Source organism: Hylaeus anthracinus, unplaced genomic scaffold (genome assembly GCF_026225885.1).
Source record: "Hylaeus anthracinus isolate JK02 unplaced genomic scaffold, UHH_iyHylAnth1.0_haploid 11997, whole genome shotgun sequence".
NCBI lineage: Eukaryota > Metazoa > Arthropoda > Insecta > Hymenoptera > Colletidae > Hylaeus > Hylaeus anthracinus.
The window spans coordinates 1,869,229-1,893,667 of record NW_026534344.1 but is presented as its reverse complement, the minus strand read 5'-3'; the positions used below and the strand labels follow the sequence as shown (position 1 = coordinate 1,893,667).

General features: G+C 43.3%; 4 protein-coding genes across 17 annotated transcripts; 2 read left to right on the top strand and 2 right to left on the bottom strand.

Moving 5' to 3' along the window:
* Window positions 1-81: 81 nt before the first annotated feature.
* LOC128889180 (golgin subfamily A member 6-like protein 26) lies at window positions 82-2,870 on the top strand. The gene is made up of 5 exons (XM_054146579.1): window positions 82-416; window positions 487-685; window positions 760-1,547; window positions 1,625-1,823; window positions 2,183-2,870. Exons 1-5 carry the CDS (start codon window positions 217-219, stop codon window positions 2,825-2,827), a joined length of 2,031 nt encoding a protein of 676 aa, XP_054002554.1. The 5' UTR covers window positions 82-216; the 3' UTR covers window positions 2,828-2,870.
* Window positions 2,871-2,997: 127 nt separating this feature from the next.
* Window positions 2,998-10,277, bottom strand: LOC128889184 (palmitoyltransferase ZDHHC23-B). 3 transcript variants are annotated; one of them, XM_054146588.1, is made up of 5 exons: window positions 10,176-10,277; window positions 4,994-5,090; window positions 4,191-4,730; window positions 3,917-4,093; window positions 2,998-3,611 (listed from the first exon to the last, which is right to left on the bottom strand). In XM_054146588.1, exons 3-5 carry the CDS (start codon window positions 4,718-4,720, stop codon window positions 3,419-3,421), a joined length of 900 nt encoding a protein of 299 aa, XP_054002563.1. In that variant the 5' UTR covers window positions 4,721-4,730; window positions 4,994-5,090; window positions 10,176-10,277; the 3' UTR covers window positions 2,998-3,418. The 3 variants fall into 3 exon arrangements, with proteins under 3 accessions (XP_054002563.1, XP_054002562.1, XP_054002564.1); XM_054146587.1 differs by lacking the exon at window positions 10,176-10,277 and adding an exon at window positions 5,334-5,473; XM_054146589.1 differs by lacking the exons at window positions 4,994-5,090; window positions 10,176-10,277 and having other exon boundaries at window positions 4,191-4,983.
* LOC128889176 (lysosomal-trafficking regulator) lies at window positions 4,994-22,902 on the top strand. 10 transcript variants are annotated; one of them, XM_054146566.1, is made up of 27 exons: window positions 6,126-6,261; window positions 6,376-6,632; window positions 8,168-8,340; window positions 8,629-8,867; window positions 9,383-9,468; window positions 10,412-13,110; window positions 13,189-13,257; window positions 13,559-13,710; window positions 13,796-14,040; window positions 14,112-14,281; window positions 14,416-14,937; window positions 15,073-15,177; window positions 15,292-15,601; window positions 15,678-15,832; window positions 15,910-16,134; window positions 16,234-16,430; window positions 16,503-16,952; window positions 17,030-17,347; window positions 17,419-17,808; window positions 17,883-18,143; window positions 18,209-18,599; window positions 18,754-20,966; window positions 21,057-21,243; window positions 21,335-21,499; window positions 21,582-21,718; window positions 21,802-22,037; window positions 22,117-22,902. In XM_054146566.1, exons 3-27 carry the CDS (start codon window positions 8,334-8,336, stop codon window positions 22,595-22,597), a joined length of 10,410 nt encoding a protein of 3,469 aa, XP_054002541.1. In that variant the 5' UTR covers window positions 6,126-6,261; window positions 6,376-6,632; window positions 8,168-8,333; the 3' UTR covers window positions 22,598-22,902. The 10 variants fall into 10 exon arrangements, with proteins under 10 accessions (XP_054002547.1, XP_054002538.1, XP_054002541.1 ...); XM_054146563.1 differs by lacking the exons at window positions 6,376-6,632; window positions 8,168-8,340 and having other exon boundaries at window positions 6,034-6,159; window positions 6,213-6,261; XM_054146570.1 differs by lacking the exons at window positions 6,376-6,632; window positions 8,168-8,340 and having other exon boundaries at window positions 6,217-6,261; window positions 13,571-13,710; window positions 17,419-17,535; window positions 17,608-17,808.
* LOC128889188 (ankyrin repeat domain-containing protein 49-like) lies at window positions 15,327-24,157 on the bottom strand. 3 transcript variants are annotated; one of them, XM_054146596.1, is made up of 4 exons: window positions 23,758-24,152; window positions 23,538-23,698; window positions 23,133-23,469; window positions 15,327-15,466 (listed from the first exon to the last, which is right to left on the bottom strand). In XM_054146596.1, the coding sequence occupies exons 1-3, from the start codon at window positions 23,903-23,905 to the stop codon at window positions 23,134-23,136; spliced, it is 645 nt and encodes a 214-aa protein (XP_054002571.1). In that variant the 5' UTR covers window positions 23,906-24,152; the 3' UTR covers window positions 15,327-15,466; window position 23,133. The 3 variants fall into 3 exon arrangements, with proteins under 3 accessions (XP_054002571.1, XP_054002572.1, XP_054002570.1); XM_054146597.1 differs by lacking the exon at window positions 15,327-15,466 and adding an exon at window positions 20,271-20,409 and having other exon boundaries at window positions 23,758-24,157; XM_054146595.1 differs by lacking the exon at window positions 15,327-15,466 and adding an exon at window positions 22,622-22,833.
* Window positions 24,158-24,439: the final 282 nt, after the last annotated feature.

The window sequence follows — 24,439 nt, the reverse complement described above, 5'->3', positions numbered from 1 at the left end:
CCCACCCCCCATTTACGAATGAGTTCGATTTGAGTTTGAGGTCACTTGCGTGTACAGGGGGTAAGGTAGATTGGTGGATGGATACGTATCTTTGACAACTTTCCTTAACAACGAGACAACAACGCGATAACAAGAGTTTCAGTTATGGTTTCTCGATACGTACCAAGAAATATGTAACTTAAAACGAACCTTTTGTTAACTAAATAATAAGCGATCATGGTATACGCGAACGAAGTCACCGATATAGTAGATCGGATGATGAAAGTAAATATTTTTCCATCGTCGGAAAAACTTGCGATGTTGAGGGACAAGGAGATCCTCGATCCAAACTTAATTATGGACGCTAGGCATCGAATACTTCGAGAAGATTTATCTATTTCACCTACAAAACACTCCGTTTTAGCAGAAACCAGGAGGTGAAATGTATTTTCTAAATGAACTAATAACAAATATCTGAGCACTTGTTACAAAATGTACACCTCGCAGGTTGTTGACGGAGGAGGAGTCGAGGCAGTTATATATAAAGAAACAGCAAAGATTTCTAGAACAAGAGTTGCAAAAATTTCAAAGAGAACTCGATAAATCTAGAGTGACGCTTTCAAAACCGTACGTGTGCAGGAAGAGGAGTTTTGTACCTTCGGATGACGAAGACTTTTGGAGAACGTCTAGAAGAATTAAAAACAAGGTCGGTATAAATGATACTAAATTAGCGATTAAAATATTTTTATTATAATTGAAAGCATGTAACATTCTTTGTAGATGACATTTGAGGAGAAAATGGAAAGACACGATACCGGTGAAAATATTATCGATACGTTTAGAAAGAAAAGTGCAACAGAAGTTGACGACTCTTCCATGAAAATGTTGGATATGAATGACACAAGGGAAACGGAATGCGAAGTATCGTGCATCGGAAATATAAAAGTAACAATCAGAGACAAACCTAACTTTGATTCGCAAACGCAATATTTGTCCCTTTTAAGAAAATGTTTCGATGCCTTCAAGCAAAATGTCAAGGAAAAAGAACGGCTTCGCGACATTAAGATGAAAATTCAACAAAATTTGATTTCTAGGATGACAAGAAAGTATTTCGACATTTGGAGAGCGTATACGAAAACGACCGATACCGCGCAGAGACAAACGGAACTACTTTCAGAGGAGCAAAGGATCGAAAAATTTATAAATACAATTACGGAACGCCAGAACGAATTGACGAAGGCTCAAGATGTAAAAGTTAGAGATAATAATTTGGTCGTAAAGAAAACTAGTAATACAGAAATAAGGAAACGGAACACTTATGCTAAACCTATTAACGTCGAATCACCCGCACAAAGTCGATTGTGTGCTCAAAGACAGATAATAGAAAAACAAAGAGCGAAATTGATCGAACAGAGCAAGATCATCGAGGAATTAAAATTGAATCAAGCGCAGAAGGAAATATTCAGAGCAACCAAAGATACAGTGGATATGGCTAAAGAGACGCTCGCTCACTGCGGCCAAAAGACGAGGAGAACTTTGATTCTGTTGATGCAGCAAAATGGATACAGGTACTACAAATCTCCTCGATGATTTACAATTTATATACGTATTAATACTTATCGTTGACTCACTGCTCTCTCGGAAGGGATGAAAGTTTGACGGTGCGTCAACGATCGCAAGATCCACCAAAATTTTTGTTAAGAATGGAAGCTCGAGCAGAAGCTAGACGTGAAAGGATAAAACTAGCCGAAGAATCACGCAGGAAGAGACTGCAGGAAAAAGAAAGGAAGGAAGAGGCTGCTCGAATAGAAGAGGAACAGAAGAAGAGGAGATTACAACGAGAGGTCGAGTAATATTCTAATCTACTGGAAAGTTCTGTTCACTCAGCTCATTCGACATCGATTGAGAATATTTGTAACTACATGTCCCGGAACGATTAGTATAATCGGAAATTGTACGACTGTAATTGTTCACAGACTAACTATTCGAACGTTCATAATTAAAGGGCAGACAGATCTTTCCAATAGACCTAACAAATCAAAGTGTATTAATGTCATTCTAAGTTTCACAAACATTAATTTTAACTCGCAAGCTCCGTTATCGCTTCGTACCGCAATACTCTTTTTTTTTTTTTTCTATGATTATGCACTATACAGCTGGTACGATGAATTTGCTATTTATTTGTTTATTTATTTATTAACAGGCTTTAACTCAGGCACGAAGACTATGGAAAGAACAAGAACGAAAGCGACAAAATGAAATAGAAAAATTGAAAAGATTGAACGATATGGCAGACGAATTTTATCGAAAATATCTTCTAAGACGTTATGGAATAGAACCATTAATGGGTTTTGTTGAACGAAAAAAGAGTAACATTGAAAAGATAGACAACCGTTATAAGGAAAATTTAACAAGGAACGTATTTATAGCATGGAGAAGAGAAACAGAGATTCGATGTAAAATTGTAACTGAATTTGCGGAGACTTTTTATAATAGAAGCTTAATGGTCAAGACTTTCCGAGAGTGGAAGCAGATGACTAAAGAAGGAAACGTGAAATATCAAGTTGCCATTGATTTCTATGATATGAAACTTTTAGACAGATACTTCAAATCGTGGCAAATAATAACACTTGAACTGAAAGTACAATACGAATGCAAAGAGAAGTTAGCTAGCAATCATTATAAAAGTAAATTAAAATTAAGATACTTCTTTACGTGGAAAAAGTATCTCACGATTGCTGTAGATATCGCGGAAAGTGAGAAGAGAAAAGATAAATTAAGGCAATTGGTGCAGACAGTGATTCCTGACTTTGATCCTAGACAGAGAGGCGTAGCATTAGAGGATTAAATTAATATTATAATATTTAATTAAAATACAGAAATTGTATCGTAACGATAGTTTTAAACTATATATGACACGGAAACCATTACTAATTATTGTTATTTTGTATAAAAGAGAAAGAGAGAGAATGGAAACGTGTATTATACGTAGAGTATTTTATGTTCAGATCTTAGATGTACTGTACACAATTGAATAATACAATTTATTACGTAAATCGTATAATGATCACTTTATCACAGTTACAATAAATATATGAATAATTGATAATGTGCATATTAATGAAATAATAAATGTAATTGCCATTTGAACCGAGAGCAGCAATTTTACGACCCGATATGTCGTCATTAAGTTTAATATCATCGGCAATAGTACATGGTACCTTGCGATTGTAAAAAAAGAAATGAGAGTGAGCGGCATTAAAATATATTAATAGAGAAAGGTGCATTTGAATCAATATTAAAGTATACATTGAGACTCACATACCACTACACCCAATGGTTTTGCTTCATTGTCAGAGTTTTTGTAATATTCGTTGCATAGCACAAATTATTATCTTCCGTATAAATTAAATTTAATAATTTAAACTACATTTGGTATTTAAGTTTTGCAGCAAAATAATCGGGATACAATTTTCAATGTCCCATGGTTGTATTGGCTTCCAGCTTCCAGAAGACGTCGCTCGTTCGATGTTGTACCAAGGTAAATTAACCACAGATGATATATTAAGTAGAAAAGTGCCACTAGACCAACAAGCAAGCTGTAGAGTGCAGAGATGAAGCAGAGGGCAATGCTGGAACAATATGTACATTATTATATATCGTTTGGGTACTCGAAGCAAACAGTTGCGCGACACGTTATCTATTCAATTTTTATATCGTCAGAAAGCAAATAAGAGATATTACAATATTTACGACTTTAATACGAGTCTCGACAATTATCACTATCTCGCGATTATTGTAGTTTCCATTGTAGATCCTCAGAGAGAGTCTTATTACAGAGAAGCGTCGTACTTCCCTTGCATATAATTTGAACAGATCATATATTCTCAATTAATTACCATTATTCAATGTAAAATATCACCTATGTGATACGTACTCTAACTGATGATATACGTCGCTGCAATCGTCTGGTAAAAGAATAGTGCCAATTAATATAAACGGATGGCAAACACTAGTCATGGTTAAATTGGAACCATAGATAAACGCTATAGCTGAGAAAAACAAACATCCCAAATACCATTTTAGGTTGCTGGAGCCTATGCAACAGTCCAACCTGTAATATACATGAAAAATATCATTGTTAGATGAGATTATTAATTGTTTGGCATACGTAAGGAAAAGATTGGTTTTAGCATAAATTAAGACTGTACCATTTACAGTGATATTCCCTGTTTAAGATACATGTCTGACACATGCGACAATGATGTGCTTTTGGAGGAGCTCTTCTTCTACATGTAATGCAAAGTTCTCCACTACCTTCGCCAAGTTCTAAACCTTGAGTCAATGTACCCTCCTGTGTAGTGGAATCTGCGTTTAGTCTACTCTTGTAGCCGCACAATATACCTCCCACGACACAAATTATAAACACTAGATTTTCTTCTGGCAAGATCTCTAATAATGGTACCACACTTATTTCAAATATCAGCATCAACATAACGACACTGGTAATTGTCCACATAAGAAAAAACTTTGTTCGTAGTAAAAACCTCAAGAAGTTGTGATGCAAATAGTAGACCAATAACGGTGTCGCGATGAATATAATTACAGTAGAGAGTATCGTTTGTGCGGCTATCACTGCCAATGTTGGAACCGCGAATATCGGTATCATTGCATCAACTGAAATTTGTTTAGCACCAGCCCTCCAGCCACAAGGATTTCGCAATCTCTCCCAAACAGTCATCTTTGATAATCTATAACAGTTGTGTCGAAGAGATGCGATGTGTTTACACTTTCATGGAGAATCGAACGAGGAACATCGCAAAATTATACGGGGGTTAGAAACGTTTTATGAAACGTTGCTCGTTCGGTTGGTTGTATACGTGTATCTACGAGTTATTGTAAAATTTCAATTTAACGATTCTGAAAAATGTTGCGTGAAAGATAGGTGGCAGCACCATTTAAAAAATATATAAATATTATTAAACGAACGATTGTAAAATTCGAAATATCTCATGTGTGGTGTCTAAGATAATGTTTCTCTTCCTCTTCAACGATGAACCATTGTTTCGATAGAAATCGATACTCCTCGTTCGACGGGGATTTCCTTTAACCTACAACAGTAAACAGACTGATCTATTTAGATGAAAAATGAGATAAAGTACGGGTAAAATAAAATGTTTTCAATTTCGATTATCCACGTAGTATGTACAGTAGTATGTAATACTATGCGAGTTTATTTTTTAAAAAAACATGTCACGTAGAAGAGTGTTTCAGATAGTAATTTGAAAATGGCGCAAAAATCGTGAAGAGGACGAGAATACCAGTGTCTGTTTCCAGTATCCAATCGCGATTACCGTATGTGCTTTGCGTAGTACGAAAAGAACAATGGTGTCGATGTTGTTATTTCGATGATAAAAACTGTGACGGATCCTTGACAAATATCGTACCGAACCCCAACCGGACGGTGTGTTTTAGGTAACAAATATATGTATATTTGGCGAGTGAACGAGCCGTCTAGAATTCTCGAAAAGGCATTGCCAATTCGTTCTATCCGTTCGTATGTTTTCCTGTGTGCCTGTTACTGTCTATGTGCCTGTGCGACATTCCCCGTAATGCGTAATCTCGTCGCGGACGAAATCCATAAACGCAACACCAGTGGCGGGAATTATGACGCATATGGAGCATACCGTCAACTACGTCAGTAAAAAAAAGATTTTACGCAAAGAGAAAGAAATTCTAGTATCGTAATATTGTAACAAGAGGATCGAAGGTAAACTGTCATTACAGTTTGTTATTGGTCGTATGGTAATGTCGAAACATTCGATCAAATTACGTAAACTAACGTAATCATCGAATCTATCAGTTTTCGTTGCGGGTGATGGTGAAAACTTAATTCTTTAATCGAGATAAACGTAAAAACGATAGCCAAGAAAATGTAAATCTGGTTTCTCTTGCGTCGATAAAGCAAATTCCAGAAATTTGAGGGAACGTAACGACGATGCGATACGAATGTTTTCCAAGGACATCACCGGAAGTTCTGAGTAACGATTAATTCTCTATAGCACCTGATCGAAGGCGGGCGTATTTAAATGAGCGATACACGTACACGTTACCGGAAAATCAGATAATTTGATATACGAAACATTTGGATTATCTTTGATTTACCGTCTGCAAAATATAGTTACGTATTTTGATATTTGGACTCTGCAAAATGTTTAAACTCGTTGTTTTAGGTCCGGTTACGAACGTTTTTCCAACTTGAAGAAATGTCATTGGAAAATGGTACATTACGATCAACGATCGCGATGCGATTAGGTGCAGTGACGGCCCTTACGTACATACGCTTTTTTCGTCGATGCGACAAACGGCAGGAGAAATAATTGATTCGGTCTTTAGAGAAAGAGAAAAAGACGCGGATGTACACCGTTATCGCGTATTGTCGTGATGATGCTAATTAAAGAACGACGGGGTAGAACTTCATTAAGATAATCTCGCAGCATAATAACGAGCGGACTATACGAGTCGAAGATTGATCGACAATTACGGCTGGACGGGACGACTGCTGCCTAGTTGAAACTGAATGTTTTCAATTGTTTGCACGTGTTCAGGCGGTTATCGTTGTTTGCCAGGCTCTCTTACAGTCGCTGATCGTGGTAGGTGGCGATGAAGAACGATAGAAACAGCCGATAATTGTAACGCTGGAAACGTAACGTCGGATGTTCGTGGCACGGATTAATTTCCATGTTCGTAACATACGATACAGAGTGTAGCAAAATATGCGGTAAGAAACGAAAGATGTAGAAGATTTTCATCGTGTATCGAGTAGACGATCGGCAACGGGGCTACGTGACTAATGGCATGTCTGTTAGGGATGGCATCCCCGATGGAAGGGGTGTACATCCCGTATATGTATATCGAACGACGCCGGAGGGCGTTACGTTCCGTTCCGTTCGCCGGCATCGTCTACCCTTCATAGGATTACAGCGTAACCCTCTCTTTTTTTTTTTTCTTCTTCTGAAACCACAATAGTAGGAGCCGCCGCGACGCGTGAATCATAAGTTTTCGTTGACGAAAGAAGCCGATTGGAGGGTCTGTTTGACCTACGGGAGGCTCGTCGGTCTAGCCTCCTCCTTCTCCTTCCCGTGATCGTGGATCCCATCGCGGAGCCTCGTACCGTCGTACGCTAATACGCTATAGACTCGTACTCGATACTCTTCGGGATCAGCTCACAATCAGCCGGCAAACGGGCAAAGTAGTCACGTTGGTCGTTCTTAAACGCGTTCGATCACCGATCGTCTTCCGAGAGTCCGTGAGTCCGAGGTCCCGCTCGATACACGCGATTAACGATCGAAAAGTTTCGATTCGGCGTACGTTCGGTCCGCACGGTAGTTCCGTTCGACAAGTTCTCTCGAAAGGACTTTCTCGAAGCCTGTGGTGAAACGTAGTGGAAATGTTGTTCGAAAGATAAAGTTGACGATAGGGGAAGTTGTTTTCTAGGACGGGTCGGATTTATCGAGTGAAATACGCGTGGCGATTCGCGAATGCGATCCAGCGTTCGTCGCAGCGCGGTGCGGACCGGCGACTCGATTCCGGAGTACCGATCGCGTTCCGCTAGAAGAGTTTCTTCGGGAAGCGCATGGTAAAGATCAATGACCATCGCGGCTCCACGTCGTAGTAAAAAGTCGTAATAGAAGAAACTCGTAAATCACTGTTGTTTGACCGCGGAACGATAGCCGATCGTTAGCAGAGGTCGTGATCTTCGCCGATGACGGTTGAACGTACGTTAAACGAACGATTTTGTTGGAAGATTTTCTTTTCGCTAAGAAAGAAAGCGACGTTAGCGGATAATATCTAGGTACGGAGGACGATCGGCGGTAATTGGTTTTTTCCGGTGTATGCAGTTGTACGGGAATTGAGCGAGCCCGAAGGAACACCGGGTATCGTTTCGGGAACTTGTCGTTGGTCGTATGGTTGGTAGTCGAGGTATAAGAAAGAATCGCCACACGCTTCGAGACGGAGCGATAAGAAGGCAAAGTGTCGGCGTCGCCGTGCCGTCGTACGACGCACGAGAGTAAGTCGGCTGATAACGAGTAGCCGATGCTGGTATGTAGACCCGGCACTGTTGTCCTAACGACTACCGCCGACCAATAGTGTCGTCACTCGTCACTCGTCACTTGTCACGTTCCAGCGATGCGTTTGGTAGCCAGGACGAACGCGACCACGATGCCGCGGCCGTTCAGGAGTCTATGAATTTGGAATCACCGTTCTCTCTCCGTGGGTTGTGCTTGTAACGCTGAGAAGCTTTCAGGCTTCGCGAGGAATGCTGGAAACTGGTCTGTCGCGAACTCGTGGGGATGTTATGTAAGCCGTAGTTGGTCGACGTAAACGCGTATACACGCAAAGACGTCGCGTACGCGAGAAAGAGACGCGTCGCCGACGCCAATCGACGCGGTATAAACTCGAGGTTGTCGAAGACGCGAAATTCTCGGTGAACACGGTGACAACTGACAACTGATAACTGAAAACTAAGCGTGGCTCGGCTCGGCTCGACTCGTACGCGAACGCATTTCGTACGTGCAAATGCGCGCGAAGAACAGTAGCAAAACGTAGGAAAGTACGATACACACAAGTTCAACTCGATCGTTTCAGGTGATCGGGTTACGTGCTCTAGCAGCGATCCTCGAAGGTTACCCGAGGACACTCTGTACCCGTGGGTCAGTTTCGACGAGCTTTTCAGCTATGAAGAAGATACGCAACTGAAGACCGGGGACAGGGAAGAAGACGAAGAGAAGGTGTACGAAGAACGTCTAGGAATGTCTTCGGCTTCGGTCAACAAGCTGCAGATTTTCTGGGACCGTTTCATTCACGCAAGGTCGCAGAGTTACGAGGTATACGCGCGTACCGTTTCCATTATTTCTATTCTATTTTCTTCACCCGTACGATCCTTATCGTTCGGTTTCACTCTTCTCGTTTTGTTTTAACGGAGAAGAAAGAGTAGAGACGATCGTTACCGGATATACCGGTACCTACTATATAACGATACCGTTGTTACCTTGACGTTTCATCCTTTCTCTTTCGAATCTTCTCGGTACGATAGAAACGCGAGGAATTCGCGACGACGATCGCATTTTCGTTTAAACGCATTCTGGATAAACGCGTGCTTTCCTTCTTTCCGTTTTGTTCGATTGTAAAAGATCTCTCCGTAATCAACAGCGATCGTTCGTTCTCTTACGCTTAAATTTCGCTTAAAAATCGCCTCGGGATGACGTACAAGTCGCGCAATCCTCTCGTCTCTGGCGCGACGAGTTGGTACTCGCTACCGACTATCTACCGTATCGAATTTTATAAAACACGACTGATTTTATTCCTCGACTTACGATTCGATCGATTCCTTTTGTCTTAGAAATCATCGTGGCTGGACGTATTCCTCGCCGAGTTGCTTGCTCAAGCAAAAGAATGCCGAGATGTGAAAGATGCTCTGTCGTTTTGGTAAGGTTACGGACCACTCGATCTAATCCTAGATTTAAAAGGAGACGTATTTTGGTTTGGTCACGTCTCTCGTACAGTATTGTCTCGAAATGAGCAACATTCTATCCCCCACCTTTTTGTTTCAAACCGGCCGCTGAGTGAGAGATCCGTTAAAGCGAGAAGAAGAGATTAGTGGAAAGAGCACAGAGGACATGTGTAATGTTTTCTCTTTCTCTGGAATGTGTATTCTCCGAAACAATACTGTTGGTTGTACGTAGTTTGCCGCTACACCGTCTCGCTCGAGAACAAAGTCAAGCCGAATAGCATACCTCCCTCGAAATAAGCAACTCGCCGGTCCCGATCGAGTTGCTTAGTTCGACACAATACTGTATTTACGAACCAACCGCGATTAATCGGAAAATTTGCCCCGTTGTAATTTGTTTGCGATTCGCTACGATAAGGGTTTGAAAAAAGGTGCGCGGAAGGATATCGGGGAGGGCGACTAATGGCACGCTCGTTTTTACGACGACATCACAGCAGCGCACGGTGACCGCAGATGGATAACACGATCTCGCGTTTGCGGTTCCGATACCGATGCGGCGATATTTTTCTCGCCGTCGCTTTCTCGCGTTTGCACTCGCCGCGAGCGATTCCTTCCTTCGACTTTAACGTGGTTCGAACATTACCTATGCGCCGCTGGCAAACGTGTATTCGAAAATTCTGTTCACCTTGCGTTCACCGCGAGTACGTCAACGTTCGACGCGCGATCTCGACTTTCATCGACGTACGTTGACATTTCGCTCGGAAAACTTCCTTGGAAGATATCGCGTCACTCACTGAAAATAAGATTGCGTAAAACTGACCGTATCGAGGCGGCAATGATAAGCCGATAAGAGAGCACCTCGGTGCGTCCAACGGATAAGATAGAGACGTATAAAAGACGTAATGGAAATATTGGTTCTAGTTCGGTCGGCGGTGGCGGTGTGTCTACCCTTATAGCCTGTGAGCTACTTTCGGATGTCCACGAGCTCTGCGCGAAGAGGATCGACGGAGACGAACTGGTCGGATTGAGAAAGTATTTGACGCAAGATCGCGGTTGGCGTTGCCTGGCGGTTTTGCAGCTTCTCGGTGTACGCGGTCTTTCTTGCGGACGCGAGCTGGTAGCTCTGCTGGTGGCGCTTTATCCGGTCGCGCTTCAGGAAGAGGGCGGCAAGCCCGACTCGACGGCTTCGAACGGATCCGCGCGGAATCCGTATGTGAAGTTTCACTGCAACGACGACACCGTCGACACGATACATATCGTGCCGCGCGCGAAACCGAGAGCGATCAAATCTAGCCGAAACGGTGGTTCGTACGAGGGAAATGGTGCGTCGAGGAAAAGAGCAAATCGTAGACACAGTATCGGTATCGGTAGCAAGGTGCCGACGCACCACAAGCAAAGATCGTTTGGTATGCTCGAAACGCGCCGTAACACGTCGGAAACCGCGAGCAGCGAGTCCGAATTGTTGACGGACGGTATAGATCAGGCGCGATCGGTCACGCTCAAGATCCGGCTGAATCCGATGGATTTCGAGTACTTCACCTCCGTGGTTAGAAGCGACGAGGAACAAAAATGGCAAGCGGCGCTCTACGAGCTACCCACTCGGCCGGCCAAGAAAACACCGACCGACTACGCGGACGAGAGGATCAAGGACGTTCTAGATTCGAGGATCAGCAATTTCGAGGCAAGTCTGTTGATCGTGCAGCTGCTTCAAGGGCTCAGAGATTACGACACCCCGGCTGAGCAGACTCCGGCCGTGCAGGTCCTCAAGTTCGCTTTGGACACGTTATGGTCCCTTCAATTCGGCATAGACGATACCGGTTTCTCCGGCACGGAATGCGCCACGTTAAAAGCAGCGGCTGCGAGGCTAATGCTGACGGCGCTCGAACGCGTACTCAGAGCGAACGAGCCAACCACGGCCGTCATTCACAACGGACTGCTACCCATGACTTTGAGATTACTCGAAGACGCTTGCAGCAAACCGGTGAACGTGCTTTCACCGGAAGAGGGCTCGCTGCTGCAGGAGTTTATCTTCGGCACCATTTACGGAATCGTCGCTTTCCTTTACTGTCTGTTGCATCAACAGGGAGCTTCCATCGAGAAATTGTCCGACTTTCTCGAACTGTTTCAACTGTTTGCCGAAAGCCAGGACGGCAAGCTCGTCGAAAGAACGATACTCGCGATAGTCGAGTTGCCGAGCACCGACCAGGCGAGATCGATTACCCGCGCCAGAAAGGTGATCGATATGATAGGCGCGCTAACGAGCGGTTTGAAGTCGGCGCGACGCGATATCGATCACGCGGCTCGGTGCAATCGGACCAAACACAAATCGTGCGTCGATCACGTTCAAACTCATCATCATTCGGATATATTCGGAGTCGCCCATGCTCGGTTGGACGTCGATATCACCGCGAAACAGCAATGCTGCGTTTCCTCTCTGTTCATGACTCTCGTTCGTTTGCTCGGAGGGACGCATCCTTTTCCCACCGAACTCCTAGTCAGATTAATCAAGGTCTCGACGGCAGCGGGCACCTGTTGCTGCTTTCCACCGCGAGTACTCATGCGCGGCATCGTCTCGCTTCTCGACAGGCGCGACCCGGCGACTTACGCTCCCGCGGTGATGCTTCTCGAGCGTACTTTTTTCAAGGAGCTCGGTGCCTATTCGGAATCGAACTTGTGCACCACTTGCGACAGATCTGCGACCTACGCTTGGGACTTTCTGCGGTCGTACGCGGATCTCTTGACTCCGGACGAGCCGAAACTATGTTACGTTCTAATGGCTCACCTTCTCAAGGTAGGGCCTTGCTCAAGCTTCCACGTCAGACGAGAATTGCTTCTGCAAGTCTTCTACCCCACATTTTTGAAATGTAAAACCTACTACAAAGCCGATACCGGAAACGTCGCAACGAAATTTCTTCTCCAGTCTTGTCTATCCGCGATATCATGCTTGATCGTGAACGCACAATTATACGAAGGGTTCGCGGAACTCGATGGACTGAACGAAACGTTAGCCTTGCTCTCAGATATGACTTTCGCGAGAAACGCGTACGCCGTTCTCGAAGTGAGCGTCGTTATCGAAATCCTGAGAACGAGAACGAATTCCATGGGATCCGAATCCCAGGATGCCGAGGCCGAAAGAGATCGACCAGCGCTCAAATCTTTATTCGATTCCCTCGAAAAGGAAACGAACGAGTTGCTCTCTGCTATAGAGGATACGCCCGATGACTCCGACCGAGTGGAGAGAGATCTCGCGACTAACAACGCGGAAATCGACGATCGAAATGCTCAACGATCGACGATGTTCGACGCCGATACACGGGACGGTACGCGACAAGCATTCAGCGAAACGAACGACTTGGCTGCCGATGCGATTTCCCATCCTCCGGAAATACTCGGTAGTTGCCTCGAAACCACTCGCCCGACGTCTCTGAGAACCGATAGCGACGCAAATGCGAAGAAGAAAATTAATCTATACCAGGCAAGCGCCGCGTGGAGAGCCACAGCCGTGATAGCTCTGAGCAGCCCAACGTTCCGCACGGAATTGTTGAGGCATTCCCTGTCGAACAAATGTTCCCGACTATTGAAAACGTTGGCGCTACGTATCTCTACGGATAGTATCACAGGTGAGTTAGTCGAAATGCGGAAATCGGATTTTTCTTTTAGACGTAACCATCTTTTATATTTTTTTACATGCATCTTAGATACCACCAACAAATCGGCGCACAAACTCTTCGAGGCATTGCTCACGTGCTGCTTCACGTTACCGTGGCGTAAGTATTTTTACGTATAACGAACGCGAACCGCGTGTATTCGAAGTGCGTTTCTGTCCTACGTACTGTTCGATCCCGCGCAGCTGCGGATTAGAATTCCGATAAGCTCGGAGAATTCGTTGACGGAGTTGAAAACAATTGACGGAACGCTCGTTATTACCGGTAAACATCTTTCCGAGTATTCGATCCTCGGTGAAGCTTCCGTTTCGTAGAATCGTCGTACCGCCGCTGCTTTCTTCTCGCGCACATTTTTATCGGCTACGTTGCAAACAAATTATATTGCAAATGACGCGCTGCACAGGTGACTGCGCAGGTGACATAATCGGAAGAACACTGATGGACACAGGCGTGAAGCTAGCTCGTGGACTGGCCGTGATCGTGGAAGTTTTATTAAAAGTCTCTATGCTGAAACCAGCGCAAGAAGAAACTATACCTCAGCATACTCGGCCCAGGGTAAGTTTCGTCCCGCGATTTTTTCTCCGTTGAACGCGTCGAATTTGGCCGCCAAGCTATCCTCTCTCGGTCTGTTTCGTTTCAGTTACCGACTATGACGTTGGATGCGATACCAGACTGTGCGATGGACGACAGCAGTACCGGCGAATACGTGACCGCCGACGATGGCTACGAGGCGGACGTCGAGGTGGCGGGAAGAACTCCTCGCTCCGACGGCGTAAAGAGACGCAGCAATTCCCTGGGTCCGGTAGTCGAACCTAGAGGCCACGCGAATGCGCACCCAGCCTTGTGCTCGTTAGCGGTCGACCTGTTGATTCATTTTACCGAACAGTGAGTTTTCTTGGACGAGTCGCGCAATCTATATTCGCGCGATGAATGTTCTAAACGACGTTCTTTTATAGAGGTCTGGACGCCGATAGAGAATCCATCGTAACTGCTGGTTTAAGAAAAGTTGCGGTTACCTGTCGGGAGAGCGCTTCGAGTTGTGCCGCGTTAGCTGGTTCCGGCGTGATTATGAAACTACTAAACGGCTTTAAGGATATATTCGCCAACAGAGATGTTCGTTATCAAGGTAACCTAATCGTAACGTTGATTCTTTACGCCGCGCCGGCGTGAACGTGTTATGGCAGATATTTTTCTCGTACTCTCTATGTCTATAGCGTGTCTAGCACATTACAAGTGTAACCGATAACAACTTTTTTTCAGATTTGCAACACGCTGTTCTAGAAGTGTTTACCTTGTTAGCGACGCAATCTATTTTGCCGTCAGAATTGGTCGCATACCTGTCTCTGTTTAAAGTCGAGGCACCTCCGCTTTTATCGCTGTTGGAACCGCTTTATCATCTCGTCCTTGGCGCGCGTCCTCAACCCAATTTTATCCTATCGTTCCCTGTACATTCGGAACTGTCGAAAGTGTTGCCAAAAATTCAATCGGAAGAGTACAAGAACTTGGAAAAAGCTGAGAATCTCGTAAACAATTTCCGAAAGAGACACTTGGCGACTGGAATATGCAGCCCATGGTCTGTCCACGCAACGTGTCTGCCAGTCGGATCGGAACTGGCTTGGCCGGTCTGGTTACACGGTTGCTCTGTTTCCATGTGGCTAAGGGTCGAAAGAGGATCGCCCGTTACTGGTAAAGGGACAGTGATCGGTACGTCACCGTTGCTCGATTCGGACAACGACAGCTTATCAGACTGGGGTGTTCTGTCCGATAATTGGAGTCGCGAAGGTTGGTGGTAAAACTTAATATCATACGTAAACCAACTTTATTATTTTATATTATATTATAAGATTGCGTTATGTATACGTGATTACTGCAAAAGGACGAATTCGTACCTAATAGTTTCTCTGTTGTTTTCGCCAGTCGTGGCAGGTTCGACATCTCCACCTACGCCGTCGTCGATCATTCATTTAATGTCTATCGGACTCGAGTCTTTGGTTCTCGAAACCTGGTTGGATCTGAGATCAGGTAACGAACGATACTCGAAGTTACTCAAATTATTCGCAAAACACGATATCGTTGTCGTAACAATTATCCGTTGTTGCACGCTTTGTATCGGAATTTCTTAATTTTCCGTTTCAGACAAATTAATCTTACGGTTAACGCGACCAGACGACAAAACGAATCGTACGGTTTCCGAAACATCGGTAACTGGGATGCTTCCTTCTGGGCGGTGGCATCACTTGGCACTGAATTTCAAGGATACCGTTTTAAACAAACGCAGCGCCGTGGTCGAGGTTGTCCTCTGGGTGGACGGCTGGAAAGAAATAAACGCGCGATTACCATTCGACGGTCTGTTGGTGAGAAAGCCTGGAACTACATGCGTTCTACTAGGACAAGTCGGGTCGAGCAGTATCGGGGCCTGGTATTTGGGAAACTTGATGGCATTCAGGTAGACGCCTTTGTCGTCTAACGTTCAATTATTGATTATCATGTCTCTATTGTACATACGTGAACGTTTATTATAGATGTCCAGTGTTTACGAAGGAGAGAGCATTATACCTGGCGAGTCTTGGGCCTAATTATACCAATCTTGCGGAATGCGCTCTAAACATGGATAAACCAGATTTCGCGCCGGTAATTGCATCTGGAGCATTGGACGGTGTACGAGAAGTAAAATTCGGTGAGTACCGTGAAAGATGCGATCGCTGTCGGGTACCTACTATCCAACTATTCGATTACACCTATATTTGACTACAGAGGGAGCAGGGAAATTTGATACGAACCGAAGAAAGTCCTACGGTGGAACGTACTTGAGGCATGCCGTAGAGACCAAAGTATCCGAGACTAAAATCGACTGGGATGCGGTCATGGATGCTACGAATTCGCATCTGGCCGAACTGCAAAATAATCTCCTTCTCAGTTACGAGGCACAGAATCCGAATATCGTTCATCTTTACCCTCAAGCTATCGCGAATCCTGCCGGTAGGTTTGCCAATTTACCTATATACTCGATTCGATTCGATTAGTTTTGTTTCGATGTTGGTCTTTTCGTATAAATGTTACATGCGTACTCGTTTCTAGCCGTGGTAAGAAATCTGTTTCCGGGTCAACCAGGTTTTAGGGTTGTCTCCGCGCCGGAGCACAGAGTTTCGCAGCAACCACCTTTGTCTTTGGCTCCGATACTGTCCGTTCGATTGGAATGCCAACAGTACAGAGGACTAGTACCCGCTGCAACCTTAATAGGCGGAGTACCTATATTTCTCTTTCTGTTCGCAAGAGTAAGTATACCCGTACAGAGACGATACACAGCTGTTCGATCGGTTCGTATTAAAGAGTAACTTGTGTTGCAGGTAGTCGAATTGGACTCTACCGAGGAAGAACAAGCGTTGGCTCTTTCGATAGTTCTGCACTTGATACGAAGCGATTCCGAACTGTTGAATCAATATCGATCGGAAGGTGGGACAGCGTTGGTCCTACGCGTTTTAGAATCGCCACGATGCCACGCAGGTAGGCACGTTCTGAAAGCAATGTTAGACGCTGCTTGCGATAGTTCGATCCTGATAAAAGATGTAGGCAGCGGCAATCATTTGATCTCGCAAAACTGCGAAGCCGTCATTACGGATCCTGAACTGATAAAAGGCGCGCTGACCGCGTGGAGAACATGGGCTCAATACGATACGTTGAATCTGCTATTGCAAGCGTTGTTAATGCTGTTGAGAGACCAGCACTCGCAGCGCGAATTTAACGCGTCTCAACTGAACAGGGTAGAAATCGTTGACACGATTTTGACGTTGTGCAAGGTATGCGATACGGGTTCAAACAATTGTACGGGTTCGATGCAAACGAAATCGACTGTTTTTTCCTTTGTTTATCGTAGGAGCACTTCATGTACGAGGAACTAGGCGCGGTAGTCGATTCTTCGACGGGAACAGCCGTAGTCGAATTGATCAGAGCATTGATGGGTGCCCCGCCCGAATTTGCTCATCTCGTGGCAATCACCGATTATTTGGTTCTCGTTCATCAGGCATCGGAAACTCATATCACGCATTCGAGGCACAATATTTATTTTTTATTACCGTCCCTTGGGGAGAAGAAAGCTACAAAGAACGCATCCGCGGTAACTACCAGTACTTCGGAGGAATCTATCGGAACTTTAGAAAACAGTAAACTGAGCAAAGGTTTAATAAACGCCCAGGTTGGTACCTATACGCTATACACTCGGATAACGACTAGAATAACATTTAACGAGGCTTGTATATTTCGCAGATTCAGAAAAGTAAAATCTCAAAGAGAAAAGAACGCCGAAACGGTCACCTCCAAGATACCAGCGCCGGAGAAGATTCCGGAATCGCGGCTAGCGATGGATCCAATCCCCTCAGTACTGCAAGTATTAAACAAGTTTTATTTCACTCGTTAACAATTAATAATTATCTCAAGCGACAATTTTCCATTCAGGAAAAGCAGCCCACGTGGACAGACGAAAGAAGAGCATGCCAAGGACTAGTTTGCGAAGGTCTTTTGTTATTGCTGCGGGATGCGGTCAGAGTTTTACCGGATAGTCAAGTTGGCTTGGTACTGAAGCACGTTTTAAGAGCTGAACTTTTACTTGTACTGGCAAACAATCCCGATCCTAGAGTTCGTACAGCGTTGATCAAGGTACCGCGTGAAATTCGTGAAAATTAAGCAGATCTCATTGCAGTTCATCCTTTATACCGACGATTCTTTCGCAGGTCGTACAAACGTATCTACAACGCGCTAGCGACGAAGAAATCAACAAATTCACCAAGCAAAAGTACTTTATGCATCTAGCTAATCAAATAGCTTTATATCCTGGAAGCGAACCGCTCGTAGTCGCTCTCGAAAATCTTGCTTTGAGAGGGCCGACTCTAGCCGCGATGCCGCCGTTAATGGCTATGATTGTAAAAGCAGCAGCTACCGAGCCAAATATAGCAAGACCGATAGTGTCCTTTATCACCGACGTAATCGCAAAGGTAAGCCAATGCTAGAAGAATGGAACGAGAATGAGAAGGAGAAAATTAATGAGTTTTCATTTCAGAATCCCAATGCTTTGAGGATGCTTTTAGAGCAAGGATTGATCGAATCGCTGGTTCAGGCATTAGTCGCAGGCGCCCACAAAGGCGGTTCTACGTCCCTTTACCGAGACATCCATGTGCTGCTCGTTGCTATTGCTACGAAGCTCTTGGAATCTCTGGGAAGTCATCAAATGCAAGCTATTTTAGACATGCATTTGATATTGAATTATATGGAATTGAAAGAAAAATCTGACTGTACGAAAAATAGAAGCTGTGTGTCGGTCGTAAGGGACGCACAGGTTGCCCTCTTTGACGGCGAACTGGACGTGCTCGCTTCAAAAGTCTCGAATCAGTCGGGTTTCCGGTTACGCAGCACAGCATCGTATCTCGCTTCAGCGTATCACATAACTTCGGGTAATTGTATTGTATAATATTCTAGAATTCTGATGTAATTCCGACGGTCTCGATTTTCGTTTTCAAACGTGTTTATCGTTTGTTACGAGAGGTGACAAAACAAGCGCTTAAGCTTATCGACTATCGTCGGTATATAATTTTTTCAATGTTTTAGTTTTCACAACGTCCAGCGATCAAAGCGATCATGGCTCCCGATCGTCTAGTTTCGGAAGCCTGCACGCCCCGACCGTCGCAACGTTGCGCGAGCCAGGAAAAGGAGAGCTACTCGAGCGATTTCGCATTATTTTAACACGAGCAGTTGAATTTATAACGGCAGCCGACGAATCGCCGTCCGGAAACGAACTGCAATTAACTAAAAGATTATTCTCGATTCTATTGCACGGCCTTTGTAATCCGTTGGAGAAGAAAAATCACTGGACCAGTGGATGGTCGACCAGGCATGCCCTCCGAAAATATACGGCCAAGATAATGATGTGGTTACTCGGACCTCATCAGAGTAACAATACGAGAATTTTTGCCGTTAGATCGTTGATGGAGGAGCCGAAAGCTGATAAAATATTATCCTCTATTCTGGAAGTTCATCCGCAAGTAGAACAGAAATTTACAGTCTTCTTTTGGGATCTTTTGCAAAAACGGGGAGAAATGTCGAGCGCGGACGCGCGATTATGCGCCGAGCTAAGGGAAGCGTTGAACGTATGGGACTTGGCGAAAGGTATAGATCAAGCTAGCTCCCCTGTATGGAACGAAGAGCTAGCATTGTTGAGACGCGAACTGATGAGAGATCGCGACATATGGATCGACAATAATCTTCCAGCTATCCAAAGAATTGGCAACAGATTCGACGTTCTCGGTAAACAACTAACGGAGAGTGCTATGACTATTACGCGTACAGTTGTGGAGGAACAAAACCAAGAACGCAAAGTATTAATGGAAAGACTGAAACATTCGAGAGCAATGGACGCCCAAGCGCTCGCGAAATGGAGGGACTTGGCCCGACGTTTAACGCACGAAAGAGCACCTTGGTATTTCGCGAAAAGTTACCCGAGAAGTTGGGAATTGGATCCAACGGAAGGACCTGCGAGAGTTAGAATACGATTGCAACGATGTCACTTGAACATCGATAAGAGATTCTTCATGGCCGATTATCGAAATAAACTGGAACCAGCGGAAATCGAGGCGCCGTTATCTTATCTATTCGTGACCGATCGACAAGATGCGAACGCTACGGCATTGATCGAGAGACTCCATACCAGCGAAAGAATACGTAAAATGTCTCAAGCCAAAGTTGTTACTCCTAGAGCCGAAATAGCTGGCGAAGTTCTTATCGGTGAAACATGCCTTTACTTCGTACCTGACAAACCCGACCTACCATTACACACCGACCTAGCTTTGGGTGGCCTGGATTTAGCTATGGTAGGTGGAACAGCGTGGCGTCTCGAAGATATTCGAGAATTGCATAGAAGGAGATACCAACTACAAGAGAGGGCCATCGAAATATTTTTAATTACGGGCAGAACTTATTTATTGGCATTCAACTCTTCCAAGGAAAGGGATGAATTCGTAACAGAATTATCTGCTTGCAACTTACCAAGGCGAGTACCTGGCGACGATTTGAACGAAGCCATCACCCTCTGGCGAAGCGGAGCTTTAACCAATTGGGAATATATCACTTGTCTGAACAAGTTAGCTGGCCGTTCGTACAACGACTTGATGCAGTATCCCGTATTTCCATTCGTCTTGGCAGATTACACCAGCGAAAAGATCGATTTCAACAATCCACAAATTTACCGAAATTTTAAACGGCCTATGGCTGTGCAGGATAAAAAAAACGAACAACATTACATAAACAATTACAACTACCTTAAACAAACTTTATCGGAAGGATTGAATCTAATCGCGTTAAATCAAGAACCATTTCACTATGGCTCGCATTACAGTAATTCTGGCACGGTACTACATTTTTTGGTACGATTACCACCGTTCACTAGCATGTTTCTGTGCTATCAAGACAATAATTTTGACATTCCCGATCGAACGTTTCACGCACTGGCTACAACGTGGAGATTAACCAGTTGCGACTCAACGACAGACGTGAAAGAATTAATTCCAGAGTTTTTCTACCTGCCGGAATTTTTATTGAATTCAGAAGGATTTAATTTCGGTGTACGACAAAACGGTAACCGAGTGGGAGACGTTGAATTGCCGAAATGGTGCGGAAACGATGCGCGACTTTTCATTCTTGCTCACAGAGCAGCGTTAGAAGCGGATCACGTTAGGGAAGTTCTACCCTATTGGATCGACCTAGTGTTTGGATTTCGACAAACTGGAAGGCCAGCGGTAGAAGCTATAAACGTTTTCCATCCAGCGGTAACTTTCAGACACCCGTTATTCGATATTTCTATCCTATTTATTATTTAAATGAACCATTACCAACATTCGGAAAATTTACATTTCTAGACCTATTATGGCTTCAATGTAGAACAAATAGCGGATCCTTTGGAACGTCAAGCTTGGGAAACAATGGTGCGAACATACGGCCAGACGCCAGCGCAATTATTTAGAGCTGCCCATCCATTGGCAATCCAAAACCTTGGAAACACAATGTTGCATTCGCCGTTACCGCAAGTTATTGAAGGTGTAGATGGTACGTAGCAATTTCTCAATTTCATATATGTATACGATTCTCTCGTAAAACGCTGGCATTACGACGAAACTTTCTTTTACGACTTTCATAGGCATCAAATGGGGAAACTATGTCGGCGCACCCGGAAACGAGCCTGCTTTATGTTGGAAACATAAACACAGGGCACCGTTAGCGTCTCTGGTTCCCTTAATGACTGGTGACGTTTTTGGATTACCTAGCTACACTACTCTACTACTCGGTTACACAAAAGAGAAAGGTACACTTCATTTCACTATACATATACAATAATATAATATATACATATAGACGTCTTGTAGAATATAATATTATACTTTTAGGTGCAAGTATGTTAAGTGGAACGTCTGTATTGGGAGCTGCCTTAGTATCATGGAGCGGTACGGACGGAATTGCAAGACTGAAATGTAAGAAAGAACAACCGCCGAGGCCATTGATTAAGTCATCGGGTTTGGACCCGGTAAGTAAATTATCCTAACATGTGGAACAGTTACTTTACTTCGATAGTATAATATGTCTAATACAATTTCTCTTGTTTTGTAGATTACTATTTTAGGATCTGCTCCGGATTGCGGACAACTCTGGACAGGTCATTTATCTGGCAGAATAACAGTCTACACGTACACCGTAGTTACAAGCAAAATTGATTTCAGTTCGACACCAGCGTGCGTGCTTTTAGGGCACAGCAGTAGAGTAACGGTTATATCTCTTTCCCGGGCATTTAGTATAGCCGTTACGGGTGATGCAAGTGGCGTTATCATTATATGGGATTTAAACAGGTCAATATACTTATAAGCATATACGTGAAAATTTATATCGGATTCTACGTTAAAATAATTCAACGTCTTTTCCTTGCAGCTTAACGTACGTGAGATCGATATCTTGCGATCAGAATTATCCTATTCGTTTACTAGCGATTAGCGAAACTCTCGGAGACATAGCGGTTACTTACGATGCTTGTAAGACGATCGAGTACTCGACTAAGAGTCAGTCTGAACTGAAAGTATTTACGATAAATGCAAGACCGGTTGGATCTGTTCTCTCTAGGAGAAAAATTACAGCTCTTTGTTATAGCAATGCACCCGAGGGAGTTTCCGTAAACGTTATTGCGACAGGATTAGATAACGGAGTCATAAGATTGTGGAGCAGTTGGAATTTGAGATTAGTTCGAGACATTCTTAATTTTACCGAAGGCTGTGGAGCGGTAATAGCGATCGCATGGTCATTAGATCAGCATCATCTCTATAGAGTAACCGAAGATTGTACTGTGCTCATATGGGAAGGAACGAAACGTTTGAGCAATGGTACACCAAAATTCGTTAACCTAACGTCGCTATAATGTAAATAAACGATTTAAAATGCCTTTTGGACACACCAACGTGCAACTTTATATTTTATTTTAGATAGTAGTAAACGTTCTTTCTTATTTTATCGATAAGTGTATTGTAACAAACACGTTTTATGCTACGATTACGACGTTAACGTGTTATCTTTACAGTTCGCATTTTTATCAAATTCAAATCACTCGAATACGTCTTTGTTTTCTATAATGATAATTTTATATCGCATTTGCATCTATTAAACAAAAAAAATATGTTAAAGTATTATTTCATTGAAGTTTTTAATACAACAATTTTTTTTATATTTTTTTTATACATATTGTATTTATATGTACAATCCACTTAAACAACAAGAACAAGGTTTGTCTTGTTGTCTGTATTAGAAATATAATGATACCATGATAGAAGATATGTTTATATCGAACCATTACATTTAAATATTTTTCACGTTTGTAATGTTATAGCGCATACGTTCGTATAAGTATATTTAATGAATTCATAAATTATAAATAATAGGGAAGTTTCTCAACTTACCTCAAATGATATTCAGACAGTCTTCAATTATCTCAAACATCGGATAATACTTTCCTGTTCGCCTTGCAATTTGTTCTGCCGTATCCCCACTTGAATTTATTAAGCGAGGATTTGTATCCGGGTGCAGAAGAAGAAGTTGCAGAGCAGGAGAATTGTGGGAGCTCGCGGATACTAAATGCAGAGGCGTCTGATCTCCTTTGCTCTTAGCATTTATATTTGCTCCATTTGCAATTAAAAGTGCAGCACTTTCAACGTTATTCCAACAGCATGCAGAATGTAGCGGTTGCCATTCGTCCATAGTTTTTGCATCTATCTTTGCACCAGCTCTAAGCAAATACTATAAACGACGAGTATGTCAAAATAATTGGAACATGATAATACAATTGGAATATAACTTGAACATACTTCCACAACTTCTATGTGATTGCCATAGCAGGCTCTGTGAAGCGGAGTGTAGCCATCCTTATCCATGCATTGCAACAAACAAGGATTTTTTATTAATAATATTTTGATTTTTTCTAGATCACCTTTTTCAGCTGCACAAAGAATTTCATTTTCATCGGGCTCTACACAGAAAATACATATATAATCATTGTAAACACTGTTAAAAATTGCAAATACTAACCTTTTGCGTTGCGTTCAACCTCTACTCCGTCATCGTCGTCCTCCCAAGCACTCACTTGCATACGTTCGGTTCGCGGTTCGCTTAACATTTTGTCACGGATCGCTTCCAAATCTGTTAATTTATCGCTCTCCTCCTCGGACGACGACATGTTTATTTTTTATGAAATTAAACGACGAATCCAAAAATTCATACTCGGATTAGTCCTGGATTAGTCCGTACGACTACCGGATGACAAATCCGCGTGAATTTGAAGGTTATACGCAGGCGCGATAAACGAATGATGCGCATGCACCAATATCCAACATATTTATAATGACTTGTAAATATGTGTATCATGAAATATAAAAGGTAAAATCTTAAACATTCTTTCAATAATTACATTCTTTTGTTGGACACAAATTGTATAATTTCGCAAAGTTACAATTTTTTTCTTACATTCATTATACATTGATAAATTTTATGAGTCGAAGCACTTTAAAGTATCGACTCGGTTAGTGGCGTCATCGGTGGGAAAACGGCCAAGTTTGTAGTGAAAATAGTTTTAACCTTTACAGTAATAGAGCGCCACTGATATCTTTGAATTAATTATTCTTTATTTTTCATAAATGTATAATTAATACGATTCTTTGTTTAAGAAGAATAAGAGTAATAGCATCAAAGACCATTGTTATCTAACATTTCT